The sequence below is a fragment of the Anabrus simplex genome, chromosome X (genome assembly GCF_040414725.1).
Source record: "Anabrus simplex isolate iqAnaSimp1 chromosome X, ASM4041472v1, whole genome shotgun sequence".
Taxonomy (NCBI): domain Eukaryota; kingdom Metazoa; phylum Arthropoda; class Insecta; order Orthoptera; family Tettigoniidae; genus Anabrus; species Anabrus simplex.
Genome location: NC_090279.1, coordinates 198,762,710 through 198,781,691, shown reverse-complemented (window position 1 = coordinate 198,781,691; position 18,982 = coordinate 198,762,710). Strand labels below are relative to the sequence as shown.

General features: G+C 38.9%; 1 protein-coding gene across 9 annotated transcripts in view; it reads left to right on the top strand.

The window, feature by feature from the left end:
• The window catches only part of LOC136886864 (zinc finger protein OZF), a 229,277-nt gene that overhangs the window by 62,853 nt on the left and 147,442 nt on the right, over positions 1 to 18,982 (top strand). For 4 of the 9 annotated variants that reach the window (XM_068230657.1, XM_068230659.1, XM_068230658.1 and 1 more), the window contains exons 1-3: positions 8,529 to 8,719; positions 9,356 to 9,509; positions 18,079 to 18,218. The exons of the other annotated variants lie outside the window; for them this stretch is intronic. In XM_068230657.1, coding sequence (XP_068086758.1) covers positions 18,129 to 18,218 — 90 coding nt within the window. In that variant the 5' untranslated portion in view covers positions 8,529 to 8,719; positions 9,356 to 9,509; positions 18,079 to 18,128. Of the gene's footprint in view, positions 1 to 8,528; positions 8,720 to 9,355; positions 9,510 to 18,078; positions 18,219 to 18,982 lie in introns of those variants that run through there. 9 annotated transcript variants of the gene reach the window in all.

Sequence of the window (18,982 nt, the reverse complement as noted above, 5' to 3'; positions counted from 1 at the left end):
ATGGTGCCATTGGTGGGTAAATCTTCTTTACCATTTACTTGAAGCAGCGATTGTGAACTCTTATATATTGTACAAAGAAACCGTGCAACTTGCTACCAGAGACAAACCTATTACTCACCTGTCATTCAAACATTCATTGGCAAATGAGCTTATAGTAAATTTCTATTCAAGAACAAAATGTGGCCCTGTTCGTTCATCCAAAGTAGTGATAAGTAAAGCTAAATTCCACAGGGGAAATCATGTAGTTTTGGCAGTAGTGCATTTTTCCGATGTTGGAAAACGTATGCCAACCAAAGGTACATCTGGATGATGTGCATTCTGCAGTACCAGAAAACAACCCAAGGGTAGTTATTTAGCCTGTCTAGAGTGTAAAATTACATTATGTAAGGTATGTTTCGAGCCTTTCCACCAACAAAAGTAACGACGGTGTATTTATAAGTTGATTTTGTTTTAAATAAGTTCACATGTTATTGTAAAAATATTTTTTTCTTTCTTTATAATTCAAGTAATAGATGGTGTCCAATTATGTAAGAAATGTATGTTGAAATTACAATAAATGTCCATTTAATTATTTTATTTTTGTGGTTTATTTATCAACCACAAACCATGAAATTCCAAACCACTTCCCTAAATGGATTTTGGTCGTTTTTTTTTTACCTCAGTTTTGTAGGAATAAACAGTGTTTCACAGACTATATAAATCTCAAACATATAAACCATGTTGGAGGATAACAGTGAACATATATATTATGCGCCCTATGATATTAAAAAAATAGTTTTGACGCAAAAATATCTCGGTCACAGGAAGCACGAGCATATGATTATCGTCATGGTCACTCTTTGGTCTTGGGCAGCCAGTATGGAAATGCTTCTAGTTGATACGATGACAATGTCGTGTAGTATTTTTCGGAAGATTCGGAACATTAGAATTGGTAAAAATAATATTCACATTTATAATTTGAAGTTTTAATAATGCATAGGGCCCAGAGGAGTGCGGCTGGCTTTGGCAGCCAGCACTAGTGACGGGCAATGCTCTCACTCGAGACTGATGCCACAGATCTTGAGACTCGCCCGAGAATCTCGAGACAGATTCTCCTGCGCTGCAAACTGTGCAACGTCCCTGTAACTACGAGTGTAAACTTGATAGTATACCATAATCAGTTGTTGCGTGAAATAACGTTCTCATATGGAAAAGTGAGAGCCAATAAATTTTGTCAACAGCTTGGAAAAGTACTGCATGTTCAACTATGAACCCTTTAATACCATTAACAAAACTGAAAACAGGATGTCAGTATCATAAACTAAATCTAAAGATTCTTTATGTCTACGTGCATCTGTCGCAACCGTGCCACCAGACTGGAACTTTCTAATTAACAGTTCATAAATTACTTCTTCCTTGCACAGATACCATGGTACAGGGACTTCCCTAGGACCAGCCTTAGTGAAGGAAAAGTTGACCAAACTTGGAAAATTCCAGAAACAGGAAAATATATAGAGTTTGGTTTCATATTCTATGAAAAGCCGTCAAAAGGGGCTTTGTCCAGACCCTTTCAACCAAGCTATGCTACCACTTGTTGCGGGGATATCCTGGAGCGTAGAGGTGAAAGAGAGTCCGGGCATGAACGGGTGGACAGAGAAAAGATCAAATCTGAATTTTAAACTCTAAAATTTGAAATAATAATAATTTTACAATTGGCTTTACATTGCACCAACACAGATAGGTTTATGGCGCCGATGGGATCAGAGTGGGAAGGAAGTGGCCACCGTGGCCTTAAGGTACAGCCCCAGCATTTGCCTGGTGTGAAAATAGGAAACCATGGAAATGTAATTCCAGCCCTGAGGATTTGTCATTTCTATTTTATAGCTTTACTTTGTTACAGCTTGAATAACAGTGTACTGTAAGTGGATTCTCTTATGCTAAAATGTTATTTATTGCTACAGTTCTGCTCCTCATCATTTTCATTTCCCCTTGTCGAGCTCCTGCCAAGTCGGGGTGATGATGGCACTTATCAACCCTTGCTTCTCCTTCCACCACTCCCCTACAGTAATTGTATTCCAGTCCACTCTTCTTTTTCTTATACTGTTTTTGACACTTGTTCTGGTATCCTTCCCTCCTCCATCCTCATAATGTGTCCAATGCAACTCAATTTGTTCTTCTCGATCCTGTCACTCAGTTTTTCTACCCCCTATCACCCGGATGTGCGTCACTGCACCGGATCTCGCTTCTCTGCGCTATCTCTTGATAATAGCAGTAAGATAGTGCACAAAATGCGCACTGTGGCGCTATCTGTGATGAGACACAAACTACTAGCGCCGAGTGGCTTGGTACCGAAATTGGATGGTGTTATGCATCACTTGACCAAGCGCCAAAAGTAGATTTTGAGATATTGACACAAACGCAAAATCCTTTGTATTAATTCACATTTTCTGTTAAATGTGAGGTATTCTATACCAAAATGAAGACAGAAACATAAATTTTCTTCTTAATGTATAAAATTTAGGGATATTTGAAGTATATTGTCGTAATCTGAGATAATGGCGCTTGGTCACTTGATGCTTTATTGCGGTTACCTTAGATTTTTTGTTTAGCATCACTTGACCAACAAATAAAACTGTCATTTAGTGATCGAATGGACTTTCAAAAATTCAGTGCAGTGTAAAATATGATACTTGTTAACTAATGTTATTCCTTATTTAAGTTCAGGATTAAGTTATACATAACAGAATACAACATGACACAGAAAAACATGAATTGTAGAATATAGTATAGAAATTACACTGGTGTAACATAATGCAGGATTTTAAGAATTTTCGAGTTCAAAATCCATATTTCCACAATCAGACCCATCTATATCATCGTCTATTCCAGGTTCACTAAACAGGTCCTTATAGAAAGGCTTAGCATCGTTGGGAATTCGCTTCATGAGGGAGCGCAGGTCGTTCAGCTTCGCTTCTGAAACTGGTTTTCCATTGGGCCATAACGGAGTGAGTAGACCATGTAGAGCTGATCCATTTTCATTCTGAAGCCGGCGACGAACTTAAATAGATCAATGAAAATTTAAGTACATTTAGTAACGCATTTAACACACCTGAAATTCGTTTACTGCAGTCAAGTGTTGTTGGTTAACTTTTGCTGGAGAGAATGTTGTGGGATCTACACCTTCAGTTGCATGTTTCTTATCAATTGGAACAGCTTCCTCTGTTGTATTATTTTCATCGATTACAAAAAAACATTTTAGGGAAAGCTAGGAAACGTGCATACACATTTTGAATTCCTTATTTACAAGTGTGCCACTGCAAACTATATCAACGTGGTTAGATGACTGTAGAATTTCACTGAATGTACCAAAATGTGAAACCATGATCTTTACTCTTCGACGTCCACCTCTCCCACTACCAATCTTCCTAAATGGAACAGCCATCCAATGGACGCCTAACGACAAGGCCGTGAAGTACCTGGGAGTATTCCTTGACCGTCGCTTATCATGGAAATACCATATAAATCAGAAATTAAATCTAAGTTATGCACGACTAAGAAGACTATATCCTCTCCTAAACAGGAAATCTTCCCTCAAATTTGAATGTGGATTACTTCTCTACAAATCACTGCTCCGTCCTTTATTCACCTACGCCTGTCCAGTCTGGGGAGGGGCGGCTCAAACCACTATCAGACGCCTGCAATCATTCCAAAACAAAGTTCTCCGTATCATCACCAACGCTCCTTGGTACGTCCGAAACAAACAGTTACATCGTGAACTTCAGTTAGACACTTTGGAACACGTGATTTCAATGCACGCCAAGACGTTCTTCAAGAAACTCCAAAATGTGCCTGGTGCTGTGTTCTTCGCCCTTGGAAAACGATCCACACTTCCACGACGGATTAAAAGTAGACTTCCTCAAGATCTTTTACTTTCACCAAGAGAAGAATCTGAACATGAACAGTGAATGTTTGTGTTTATCAAAAATAAAATACATCAACGTGAACGAATTTCCACTCGAGTGCTATTGATGCTCAGTGCTTCTTTTATTCAACTGCCCATTTAGGCCTACTTCTCAATGAAATATTAGTATAACAAGCATTACCAAGAAAATAAGAGTTACCTTGCCTAGAAAAACTGGAACATCTCTTTGTGTTAGTGACCAATTGATTTTTATTTTTTTTAATTTTATTATCCGTGTGTGTATCTTTTCCAGCACTTTATTACAAACTCTCCTCACTTATTCTAGTTACAGAAGAGCCTACAGGAGGTCGACTTCAAATCTCGTCCTTAGTAAGTGATTATTTTTGCCGTGTTTTGTTATGTACTAAGATTTTTGTTTGTAGTTTGTTTGGTTATTTTTATTTTATCTCTTGTCAACAGTAATCTGATATAGCATGTATTTATGCTGAACGATTAAGTACTACATTTAAAAAAATTTACAAATGTGTTTAACAGGATATTGTATCGTGACATATGATATCTAATAGGTGTAATGGTAACGGGCCACATCAACTTACCACAAATTCGCATAATGTAACCAAAGAATTTCGGTCATCTGTCAATGAACTCAGCGTTATGAAGCTGTTCGTCGACTGCCAGTGATCTGCGTGTATTGAAATGGGCGTAGCGTTTGCAGGTGTGATGGAACCCTCTAAAATATATTTGGACTCCTAAGATAGGAACGTATTTTAAATACATTAAACAATACATATAAGCTCTGATTTGTGAATTAACAGAAGATTATTGAAGCATCTGATTCTAACAAGAGAATTCGCTCAGACCGTGATATATGAGGATAACGATCCATTGCTATGTTCTTAGACTTAAGTACTTATTACCACAATGACGGATTTCAGTGAATAGAGAAAGAGTAGGTTAACTACAATGATGACACATTGCGGAGAAACAATGCAAATTCGAAAGCTGTGTAACAAGGAAGAAAACCTGCTCGTGAATCTGCGACACGGGAATCCACATTTAGCATCATACGACCAAGTGACTGCACGCGTGTCGTGTGGTCATTTGATGCGTAATTCAGACTCAGAAATGGTGGTTGGTCACTTGATGCAAAACTTCAATTTAATGATTGTGAGGTTGGCGTTTGGTCAAAATGCATTTCCTGCGAAATCATATTGAGAATAAAAGTCCGAACCATAACCTATGTAAAGTTTACACCTTTCGCTACCAGATGGTGCAATAATCTAAAAAAATCGATTTTGGCGCTTGGTCAGTTGATGCATAACACCATCCAATTTATCATTGAGTTTCATCTCTATTCTATCCTATTTGGACAGGACGGTTGAGATCGCTGCGACATCTTGCGGAGAACTGTTTAGTCTTCAGTTGTTTTTATAATGACTGTAACTATTTACACGTTATGAATGACCTCCAGCGCCGTCTAAAAAGTGAGACTAAAATTACCTGAAGCTAGCTATAGTTTGGAACCATAAGCCCCATTAGACTTTCACTCCCTTGTCCTCACCCCTTCGTGCTTCGTCCAATTGACTTGTCACCACTTGTCACTCCCCGCACATCCGCCTCAGTAGCGTGACGGTTAGTCTTTTTAGCTGCCGTCCTCGGGTTCGATTCGCGGAATTGCCAGAAATTTAAGAATGGCAGAAGGGCCAGTATGTGGTTCAAATGATACATGTAGCTCATCTCCATTGGGGATGTGCTTAAAAAGATTTGCACCACCTCGGGGTGAGGACACGAATTTACTTAAAGTACGCGAAACTTTTCTTGATCCCAAGTTCCCATTAAGCACTGTGGAGTTCAGGTATCAAGAAAAGGTTCGCGTACTATACTTCCTCCCCGGACATAACCGATTCAGCCCAATCAAGATCAACTACAATTGTACCCGTCTACTGTAGATGGCTCTGTCTTGGCCCAATCGTCTTGTTAGTAACAATGCAGACGTTGGCAAGCATGCTGAGTGTTTTGCGACGTCCTCTGGGCCGTGTTGTGTAACGTAACTTTCACCCGCCGGTTACGGCATTTTTATTATTTATCGATGGTTATATATATATATATGTGAAATTTATTTATTTATATTTGTTTGTTTATTTCTTAAAATAAATGTGAGTAATTTAGCGGATTTAATTCTTACAGTATTGGCAACCCTGTGGGGTTGGCAATATTAAGTTATGAACAAGTGAACATCCTGGTGAACTGGTTGAATGTTTTTATAACGTGGGTGTGACGTAGAGGCGGCAAACTATCGCCATCGATATTTTCCGATATTATGAGTTTTACTATCGATAGTAATCGATAGTTTGTTTGGCCCCGCGGTGAAGGAGGCAACGCGTCCGCCTGTTACCCGGTGGCCCGGATTCGATTCCCGGCTGGGTCAGGGGTGTTTAATTGTAAATTATTAATATCCCTGGCCTGGGGACTGGGTGTTTGTGTCGTCCTTAATGTTCCTTTCCTCACAATCAACATTCTACAGTTCCTCCATTCCAATTACACGCAGGTTCATGTCACATGGTGCAAGTAGGGGCAAAAGATCTCTATAGGTCGACGCCCCGATCAAACAACATTTTAAAAAATCGATAGTTTTCAAAAAGTGGATCGAATCATACCATTATGCCTGAAAATAGAACGCAATCTACAAAAAATCATTCCAAAGCACAACAGTTTCATGCTATGTAATTTCTGAAGTTCAAATCGGAATCACTCATAAATCTCTTCAGTGGCACGTCCGAGACATTCTCGGGCTACACGCGCTTGCCCATAACGTGACCGTCCGATAAATTCTTTTTCAGCTGCAGTGTTCATTTTGCGATCGCCCGACATTTTCTTGGGTATTGTAATCTATTTGGAAAAATGTTTTACAGCATTCTCAACAGCTGGCAGGAGAGTTTTCAGTTGTTTTCATTTTTGACCTAAATGTGCCTTATCTTTCCTCGTCAACATACAATCTCTGACAACTTATAAATCTCATTTTTTGGTCCCGTATTGGCACCAACTCAACTAAGGTTAGGTTGAATGGAGAATCCCACCTTCTAAAATGCTAAATAGTATTTCTGCCGGCACTGAAGTCGCAGGTACACAGAGATACAGTGGTTTAGTTGGACCGGAACGGGCCGGAACGCCGTTCCGGAAAAATTTTTCCCATTTTACAATGACGTAAGATTTTTACATTCAGTAAGAAAATCTTATAATCTATACATAGCACTGAAACGTCATGGGTGTACTCTAGCGGACTAATATCAGACTAATATCGAAACTTACCGGGCGAGTTAGGCGTGCGGCTGTGAGCTTGCATCCGGGAGATAGTAGGTTCGAATCCCACTATCGGCAGCCCTAAAGATGGTTTTCCGTGGTTTCCCGTTTTCACACCAGGCAAATGCTGCGGCTGTACCTTAATTAAGACCACGGCCGCTTCCTTCCAACTCGTAGGCCTTTCCTACCCCATCGTCGCCGTAAGACCTATCTGTGTCGGTGCGACGTAAAGCCCCAGCAAAAAAAAAAAAAAAAAAAAAAAAAAAATCGAAACTTGCGGTTTTATGTTCATAAGATACGATCGATTTTACACTCCTAGGTGGTTTTCTGGTTCTCTAATGTTGGCTACACTGCTATTGGATTCGGAGAGCGGGAAGTGAGCACAACAACCTTCTTCCACTTGTTATGTTTGTGTGAATCCATGTAAATCCAAAATATTTACAATAAGATGGGTAGCATTGAGCCAGAGAACTGTAAAAGCTGTCTGGGAAAACTATAGTGCACTAGTAAAACATTTTAGTGAGCCCAAAAATGAGCACCAGAGAGACTCCAAAGAAAGGGCAAAATTCCAAGGTCTAGAAAATATGTTAACATGTGTAGAATTCCTAGAAAATATAGCAATTATATGTATGATGCTCTTGTTGAGTTAGCTGATTTGTCATTAGAGTTGCAGAAAAGAGAGACAAGTCTGACAGAGGCTCAGAATGCAATCAAGCACACTATAAAAGTGTTTGAATCTATGTGTAACTCATCTCCTGGAGAATACTACAGAACAGTTTAAGAAAACAAAATGTTTAGAAACATAGGATTACATGATTCTAAAAAAAAAAAAAAAAATTGTAAAAATTGACAGAAAGCAGTTTTTCAGAAGTCTTGTGAGCAATTTAAACAACAGGCTTATGGAAAATGTGTCCACATCATCTCATCTTGGTTCCAGCTCTAGTCAGCAGAGACATGAGAGAATGACAAAAGGTATCAGTGATTCAAAGGTACTATACAAAAATAACAAAATATATACAAAAATATACAAAAAATAACTGGCCCTCCACTTTTACTTTGGATATCTACTATGGTGATGAGAGTGTTGGCAACCTATGTGACTTTTTCCACGTGTCAGACAAGACGAGGTATATTAATGCTTTTAGAAAGTATGTCGAGACCAAGGATCATGTAAGAGAAATGATTTCTGTTAGGGTATAAAATAAGCCAAAGAGGGAAAAAAAAAAGAAGAAAAAAACCTATCGTTGACTATCGATAGTAGGCAACTGACTATCGATATCAGACGATAGTGGTCGATAGTTTTCCGCCTCTAGTGTGACGTGTGGAAGCGAATTAAAGAGCCTATATTCAGTGTAGCATATATTATTTGTGTAATGCTCAAACTTGAGTGTACATTTCACTATTAAATTAAATATATTATTTGTACTCACTGACGAAGAACGCGGAGTGGAATTCAATTTCACACATCCCGCCCCGACATTTTAATGAGAAATGTAGTAGGAAACTCTTTTATTACGGGTACTTACAAATTCTTACAGATGATTTACAAACACCTAACGCTAGTTATTATCCATTTTACACATAAATTCTTACGAATGATTTACAAACAATATACGTAAGCTATGACCAATTTTGAATATTTTTTGCACTGAAATGTATCATACTTGCACACAAACCCTTACAAATAGTTTTCAGGCAACTGGTGCAAGTTATGACACAATTACGATAAGGAGGGACGGTATATTAGGTCTTATTTTCATTCGATCTCCAGAAGACACAGGGCGGATGTGTGTAGAAATTTCCTGCTCCGATAAGTTGTTTCTGTTTTCTTGGCCATCGATTAGTTATTTTTTGTAAGTATTTTGCTAGTGGAACACTGATGGTGCTATTGGTATTCTCTGTAGGAAGAATTCACAATTTCAGCATGAGCATTGGATACTACACAGGGGCCAACACCTTTCTGTTTAGCACAGTTCATCTCACGATTACAAATACGGTACATATAATGTCTTGGAACAGCATAGGGTATATAGTTTCATCCCATACCTACTGGGTGTACTTAGCATAAACTAAACAAACCCAGATTGGCCTCTGAACGGTTGTAACATCTTGTCTGTGACTGCAAATTCACTAATAGTGTGATTCTTTTTACAGTTTTCAATGAAAGCATCTATGGCTGCTAGTTTGCCTGTTTGTTGCCTGATATTCCTGATGACGTCGTCAAATCTCGATGAGAACAAGAGGAACAGGAACCTTCTGTAGCTGAATGCCACCCATCTTGGGCCCACAGCTGGAGAACATTGGAGTGGTGAGCTTTTCTTGTCTCATTTAGGTAGAGAGCTCCAAATAAACCTAATACATGGACCGTTTGGCAGTCTATCTTCGAGCAGAATTTTTTAAAGATTTTGTTGTCAATTTTTATGTTGATTTTTTATAACTGGGAAACTACTCTATATTTTTCTAACAAATTTTATATCTGTTCTTCGATATGTATTAGGGTGAATGTTATTTCTAAATCCCGAATTGGTTTGGGGGTTTATAGGAAGTCGAATCAGTGATTTTACCCTCCCACAAAATGTACACGACCATTGGTGGGTCTCTGGCAGTGACAATGTACATCCCACTCTCTTCACAATCCTAAATTACACTGAGTGGCCAAAAATTGGAAAGGCACTGAATCTCTAACTGAAAGGCTATGTTTATGAAGTAGGTCTGCTTGGGAAATACACACAGGAAATGCTGTCAACCAGGTCCTGACAGCCTTCTGAGTCAAGGGAATACAGTGTGGTTTCACAAGTCTCTTCAGTATCTCTCTCAACACACTTCTAATGAACGTGAGTCTGACGAACACTATGCACCGTTCAGCACGGCAGGCGGGTGATAATAGTCAAGTGTTCTGAAGCGTTAGGGACAGCAAAGAGCTAACATCACCCCTCAACGAACAAATCACTATCAACAGCATATGAGCAATTCAGACAGATTTGGAATTGAACCAATGCTTTAGTCACGCTTCTAGTGTTTAGGAATTGTATATGGAGGGTTGCCCCAGTTAGGTTTGGATGATTTTGATTTACCTTTTGTCCTAGGCGATTCCTTTTCTCCAGACCCCGTTGTGCTCGATGTGATAGCCACGGGGACGGACTATTCCCTATATCTCAATTTCCACTATAGAACACTTCACCGGGCTAGTTGGCCATGTGGTTAGGAGCGCGCAGCTGTGACCTTGCATCCGGGAAATAGTGGGTTCGAACCCCACTGTTGGCAGCCCTGAAGATGGTTTTCCGTGGTTTCCCATTTTCATACCAGGCAAATGCTGGGGCTGTACCTTAATTAAGGCCACGGCCACTTCCTTCCCATTCCTAGGCCTTTCCTATCCCATCATCGCCATACGACCTATCTGTGTTGGTGCGACGTAAAGCAACAACAACAAAAACAAAACAAAAAAAGTAGACACTTCGATGGAGTACAGGAAGAGGAATATTATCTCATACCTCCTTGCACACTTTGCAAAGACCCCCAATGGTGGTGGGACGTATAGAAGAAAGCCCTCTTTTCAAGAGACCAAAGGCACAGAAATAAATCGGCAAGTCGTCCAGGGATTTGACAGGGATGTCACTAAATGGTAGTATGACACGGACATCCGTCTCTGCTTCTCTTCTTTCGTAGTAGGTGACTGATGATCTGGCAGTATGACTGGAACTTTCTCTAAGTGGATCCAGACATTTGAATCATCCTCATCGTACAGCCAAGGGATATCTTCGTCGACAGAGGGGTCCGTGATATCCTTCTGGAACTAGGTAGCGTTGACCTTTACATTATTGGCACTCTGGAGGATTCTGAGTTCATTCCATGTAAAATATCCTGCCACTACCATGAACCCCCTAGCAAACTTTTCTTTGTTTTCCTTGACAAAGTTTGAGTGCCCCTTTTGGCCTTTCGGGCGATAGTAAATTGCCCGGGGCTTGTTGGTGTCATCCAAATAAACCAAAGCTTCATCCAGGGTAAGAGCCGACTGCCATTCATCCCCTGTTAGGTAGTTTTTGTATAATTTTCTGGCATTAGTGAACCGTTCTGTAATGTGTCTTGTTTTGAAAAGATGCCTGGCCTTATGCTGCTTTACCAGGTTCATATCTTCTTTAATTATATGGTAGACTGTACCTTTAATTGTGCTTGTGTGCCTGGCAAGGTATTTTTGAGTTGGTGGATTTTCCTTCAGGACAGCAGCCTTTACCTTCTTAATTATGTCCGGAGTCCTGGAGGGTTGAACTCTCTTCTGCGGCAGTTTTTTCGAAGCTGCTGTTTCTGGCAGGAAACCATTCTGATGCAATTTTGTCACATTGCCTGCAGAGGACTTCCTAGTGTTGAGACCCTTCATTTTACACTGTTGTACAACCCTCAATAATGAGAAAGGCCAACAATGTAGCCTTGCCATATGTCTTTAAATCACACTCACCAGACAGAACAAGAATAAAGGACAGCAGCTGCTTCCATGTGCGGCATGTGCGCTCAAGTTCGCATCTTGTATTAACTGGGGCAACCTTCTGCATCACCACCTCTCCCACCTGTCAGCCAACATTTGACAAGGATATATACTCTTCCCTAGAGAGCTTCGTGCATGATTGTGTTCTCTCCTTTCTGGTGACTTGCATTTTCTCCTCACACAGTTAGTCTCAGTGAGTTGTGGTGACTTAATTATTGGTCTGCATTTGTCCTTCCCAGTGACAAAACACATTGATCTAACATATCAGGGCTGCATTACATAGAGTTTCTCTCTGATGAGTGTGTGTCCCCGCATAGCAGGAACGGTGTTTCCTGTTGGATCATTAGCCTAGCAGAGGAGTTTTTATTGTTCGTTTGTTAATGAAATCTAGATGTGTTGAATTCTGGTAGTGATGTCACATTTAAATAATTTCAACCCAAGGCAGTGGCAGTGTATGAGAAATATTGCACGATATCCGATATTTTGCTATATTGTAAATATAATATTTTTGGGCAAGTAGCTGGGTCTCTGGCAATGACAATGTACATCCCACTCTCTTCACATTCCTAAATTACACTGAGTGGCAAAAAATTGGAAAGGCACTGAATGTGGTGTTGATAATGAGTTGCTCCTCCAACCACTTGCGTGCCACCAAAGAGTGATGACATTGCACATTGTCCTGTTGAAACATGGCATCTCTATCAGGATACTCTAGGGCCAGAAAGGGATGCAGATGGTCTGAAAGAATGTCCACTTAACGTGCACCTGTCAACGCTCCCTGCATCCGGACAATGGGGCCTAGTTACGACCAGGAGAACGCCGCCCAGACCAGAAGTGGGCCACCTCCCGCTTGGACACAACCTTGTTGACACGCAGGGTCCATAGCTTTATGGGGCACATACCACAAGGCCATGCACCCATCAGCTCGATACAACTGGAACCGGGATTCATTGTACCATACCACACCCTGCCACTGTTCCATAGTCCATTGCTGATGTTCATGGGCCCCATGCATGTTGTTGAGCTCTGTGTCGAGGTGTCAGCGAAGAGACACGAGTTGGTCGTCGGCTGGTGCAGTTGCCTCCTTACAGTCCTAGTAGAAATGGATTCCTGACTCCCAATATTCGATTGGGCAGTGATCTGACACAGTAGCTCGTCGAATGCCCAATATGGTTCTGTGGAGGCAACATGATATCCGTTCGTTAAACACCTGTTGTCTTTCCATGCGGCGGTTTACGCGATATTGAAGATCCAACCTACACGCTGTTGACCTGGGAAACCCAAATTGGTGTGTAATCTCTGCAATGCTATGACCCGTGCACCGATGATCGTCCCACGTTCAGAGTCGGTTAACTCGTGACTTGTTGCCATCTTCATGACACTGGTGTCTGTGACAGACTGCTCAGCTATGCTGCAACTAGCCCCAGCGTTCAGGGGTCATAGACGGCACATTTTCTAATGGGACACCCCTTCCTGTTACTTTTGGCCACTCAGTGTATATACTTCGTGCTGAGAGAAGATTTTAGGCCTTTACGCAACATACTTATGGTCAGATGTGTTCTGTTCGGTGGGGCCTAACCTGGATAATCGCAGTATCAAACCATTAAAACTTGGCGGCTTAATGATTGTTTGACAATACTTATGTGGTTTTCTGTCTCATATAACAATACATTTTGTAGTAACAAGATGTGCATTTGACAGAAATGATCAATCAATCAATACTGATCTGCATTTAGGGCAGTCGCCCAGGTGGCAGATTCCCTATCTGTTGCTTTCCTAGCCTTTTCCGAAATGATTTCAAAGAAATTGGAAATTTATTGAACATCTCCCTTGGTAAGTTATTCCAATCCCTAACTCCCCTTCCTATAAATGAATATTTGCCCCAGTTTGTCCTCTCGAATTCCAACTTTATCTTCATATTGTGATCTTTCCTACTTTTATAGACGCCATTCCAACCTATTCGTCTATTAATGTCATTCCACGCCATCTCTCCGCTGACAGCTTGGAACATACCACTTAGTCGAGCAGCTCTTCTTCTTTCTCTCAATTCTTCCCAACCCAAACATTGCAACATTTTTGTAACGCTACTCTTTTGTCGGAAATCACCCAGAACAAATCGAGCTGCTTTTCTTTGGATTTTTTCCAGTTCTTGAATCAGGTAATCCTGGTGAGGGTCCCATACATTGGAACCATACTCTAGTTGGGGTCTTACCAGAGACTTATATGCACTCTCCTTTACATCCTTACTACAACCCCTAAACACCCTCATAACCATGTGCAGAGATCGGTACCCTTTATTTACAATCCCATTTATGTGATTACCCCAGTGAAGATCTTTCCTTATATTAACACCTAGATACTTACAATGATCCCCAAAAGGAACTTTCACCCCATCAACGCAGTAATTAAAACTGAGAGGACTTTTCCTATTTGTGAAACTCACAACCTGACTTTTAGCCCCGTTTATCAACATACCATTGCCTGCTGTCCATCCCACAATATTTTCGAGGTCACGTTGCAGTTGCTCACAATCTTGTAACTTATTTATCACTCTGTAGAGAATAACATCATCCGCAAAAAGCCTTACCTCCGATTCCACTCCTTTACTCATATCATTTATATATATAAGAAAACATAAAGGTCCGATAACACTGCCCTGAGGAACTCCCCTCTCAACTATTACAGGGTCAGACAAAGCTTCACCTACTCTAACTCTCTGAGATCTATTTTCTAGAAATATAGCAACCCATTCAGTCACTCTTTTGTCTAGTCCAATTGCACTCATTTTTGCCAGTAGTCTCCCATGATCCACCCTATCAAATGCTTTAGACATGTCAATCGCGATACAGTCCATTTGACCTCCAGAATCCAAGATATCTGCTATATCTTGCTGGAATCCTACAAGTTGAGCTTCAGTGGAATAACCTTTCCTAAAACCGAATTGCCTTCTATCGAACCAGTTATTAATTTCACAAACATGTCTAATATAATCAGAAAGAATGCCTTCCCAAAGCTTACATACAATGCATGTCAAACTTACTGGCCTGTAATTTTCAGCTTTATGTCTATCACCCTTTCCTTTATACACAGGGGCTACTATAGCAACTCTCCATTCATCTGGTATAGCTCCTTCGGCCAAACAATAATCAAATAAGTACTTCAGATATGGTACTATATCCCAACCCATTGTCTTTAGTATATCCGTAGAAATCTGATCAATTCCAGCCGCTTTTCTAGTTTTCAACTTTTGTATCTTATTGTAAATATCATTGTTATCATATGTAAATTTTATTACTTCTTTGGCCTTAGTCTCTTCCTCTATCTCGACATTATCCTTGTAACCAACAATCTTTACATACTGCTGACTGAATACTTCTGCCTTTTGAAGATCCTCACATACACACTCCCCTTGTTCATTAATTATTCCTGGAATGTCCTTCTTGGAACCTGTTTCTGCCTTAAAATACCTATACATACCCTTCCATTTTTCACTAAAATTCGTATGACTGCCAATTATGCTTGCCATCATGTTATCCTTAGCTGCCTTCTTTGCTAGATTCAATTTTCTAGTAAGTTCCTTCAATTTCTCCTTACTTCCACAGCCATTTCTAACTCTATTTCTTTCCAGTCTGCACCTCCTTCTTAGTCTCTTTATTTCTCTATTATAATAAGGTGGGTCTTTACCATTCCTTACCACCCTTAAAGGTACAAACCTGTTTTCGCATTCCTCAACAATTTCTTTAAACCCATCCCAGAGTCTGTTTACATTTTTATTTACCGTTTTCCACCGATCATAGTTACTTTTTAGAAACTGCCTCATACCTGCTTTATCAGCCATATGGTACTGCCTAACAGTCCTACTTTTAAGACCTTCCTTTCTATCACATTTATTTTTAACTACCACAAAAACAGCTTCATGATCACTAATACCATCTATTACTTCAGTTTCCCTATAGAGCTCATCTGGTTTTATCAGCACCACATCCAAAATATTTTTCCCTCTGGTAGGTTCCATCACTTTCTGAATCAGCTGTCCTTCCCATATTAACTTATTTGCCATTTGTTGGTCATGCTTCCTGTCGTTCGCATTTCCTTCCCAATTGACATCTGGCAAATTCAGATCTCCCGCTACAATCACATTTCTTTCCATGTCATTTCCCACATAGCTGACTATCCTATCAAATAATTCCGAATCCGCATCAGTGCTACCCTTTCCCGATCTGTACACTCCAAATATATCAAGTTGCCTATTATCTTTAGAAATGAGCCTTACACCTAGAATTTCATGTGTCTCATCTTTATAACTTTTTCGTAGCTTACAAATTCTTCTTTCACCAGAATGAAAACTCCCTCTCCCACCTTTCCTATCCTATCTCTACGATACACACTCCAGTGCCGTGAGAATATTTCTGCATCCATTATGTCATTTCTCAGCCATGATTCAACTCCTATTACAATATCTGGTAAATATATATCTATTAAATTACTTAATTCTATTCCTTTCTTTACAATACTTCTACAGTTCAACACTAACAATTTTATGTCATCCCTACTTGATTTCCAGTTCCCTGTTCCCTTATCACCGCTCCCTAGGCCATCCCGTTTCCCTGAATGTACCTCCCTATTACCCTTCCAAACAAATTTCCTCAAGGATAGATCCACAGGCAATGTCTGATCTACTTGTGATACAAATTCTTATAATTTTGTTAATTACCACCTATTCAATACAATAAAAACATAGTACAAACTTACATATTTTTAAAATGTTTATATGGTACATGTTTCACTCCTTTTTCGTGAGCATCATCAGCCAACTATCATTCATTTAAGGTTGTATAAGATCATGAAACAATTCTTTTGGATCAAGATTATTCCTATAAAACTAATTGACAAATCTTATAACATTTTAAAAGTCACACAACAATAAAATTATGTCTTTAAGTTAAGACTTTTTGTCTAAAATCTATCTAAGTCTAACATTTTATTGAGGAAACTCATCTGGTGAACATCTTTTAAATTGTTTAAAAAATAAATAAAAAAATTTAAAAAATTTTGAGATCTGGCTAATTGTATGTTGCTTATCTTGTATGATTGTCGTTAAATACTTTGTAAACTATATTGACAATTTTCTGCAGTTGATAATTGTCTATGTTGTGGACATTTGACTTGTTCTCGTTGCTGGAGTAACGTTTATACAAATGTATTGGCATTAATTTTATATTGTCAATAGGATAATATTGTTCGTGAACAAACTTGTTGATGAAACACTTTCTAATGTGATATTAGATTTAAAATGTTCTCGTATGTTCCAAAATGGCTTGTTGGTATATCTGTAATGAAAGATAAAAGAATATTATGTTTATGGTTTTGATTATAATTCTGTATAACTTCTTATTGGAAGAATTGTCACTTACTTTTCTTTCTGCTGTGTAATTGTTTGGTGTTACTCATGAGTGCAAAGAAGTGCAAACAGAACAACAAGTAGTTCTCAAGAGGCTAGGAGTAACACCAAACAATTACACAGCAGAAAGAAAAGTAAGTGACAATTCTTCCAATAAGAAGTTATACAGAATTATAATCAAAACCATAAACATATAATTCTTTTATCTTTCATTACAGATATACCAACAAGCCATTTTGGAACATACGAGAACATTTTAAATCTAATATCACACTGGAAAGTGTTTCATCAACAAGTTTGTTCACAAACAATATTATCCTATTGACAATATAAAATTAATGCCAATACATTTGTATAAACATTACTCCAACAACGAGACCAAGTCAAATGTCCATAACATAGACAATTATCAACTGCAGAAAATTGTCAATATAGTTTACAAAGTTTTTAATGACAATCATACAAGTTAAGCAACATACAATTAGCCAGATCTCAAAAGTTTTTTATTTTTTATTTATTTTTTATTTATTTTTTTAAATTTAAAAGATGTTCACCAAATGAGTTTCGTCAATAAAATGTTAGATTTAGATAGATTTTAGACAAAAAGTTTTAACTTAAAGACATAATTTTATTGTTGTGTGGCTTTTAAAATGTTATAAGATTTGTCAATTAGTTTTATAGTAATAATCTTAATCCAAAAGAATTGTTTCATGATCTTATACAACCTTAAGTGAATGATAGTTGGCTGATGACGCTCATGAAAAAGGAGTGAAACATGTATCATATAAACATCTTAATAAATATGTAAGTTTGTACTATGTTTTTATTGTATTGAATAGGTAGTAATTAACAAAATTATAAGAATTTGTATCACAAGTAGATCTTCAATACGGACGAAGAAGATGAAATGTATAACCTGCAATTATAACCTGCAATGTCTGATCTACTCGCATCCCAAATAATTATGTCGGAACAATTTTCCCCTCTGATTTTTAGGAGGAACCTATGATTCAAGAATTGGTCACCGAGTGAAGAATTCACCCAAAATGGATATGTCTCCTCTTCCTTTGTACTGGGTGGCAGTCAAAGGTGAACCAGACGAGACCTCACAGAAGAAGGAGCTGGTAGACTTTAAGGTAGGTGAGAGCGCTTATTTAAGACATCTTCTACTATCCACTTTTCAAATACACTTGTGTCCTTTATTAATCATTAAATAATATATTTGGGATTAAACAACAAATTGCAATAACCTTTGTCATAATACAGTAACCTCTCAAGCCGGCTCGACGTGCACGTGGTTGGACCTACAAAACATAAACCAGGACCGGTTTGACGTATACCTGTATGGACTAGACTAGCGAAGTTTTAGATGTACATCTGTGTGCCATCTGTGGGTTGTCATCGTGAACTTTTAGCATGGCTCACAGCACAGGGTATCATTCTATGCAGGGGTGTGAGTATCTTCTACCGTATTGTGGCATTCCATTGGCATATCAACAATTTGTTTCGTCAACGTCGATCGTTGTAAACAACATGGCGGCATCCTCGCTTGGTATGTATTTATCTATTGCAGCTCTCGAACACACATTATGTGAAAGTAGTGAATTACGTGTGATGTACATAATGATAGTGAATGTTCATCCATGTGGTTGTGGACACCTGTTGATTCAAATTTTATTAAATCAAGAAAGTATTTAGGCATTTTTTTTACTTTGCAAGCCACCTTTTTGTATGTAGATACATTGAATGCGTATCCACTTATTTTGACAAAAATCAGACAATATGACAATCAGACAAGTCGTTCAGAAGTTACAGCAATGTTTGTGACGGCGTGTAAAATTGTGATATTTTTCCAAAATTTATTACTGCTGTAGGGTAAAAATGGGCCAACATTTAATAC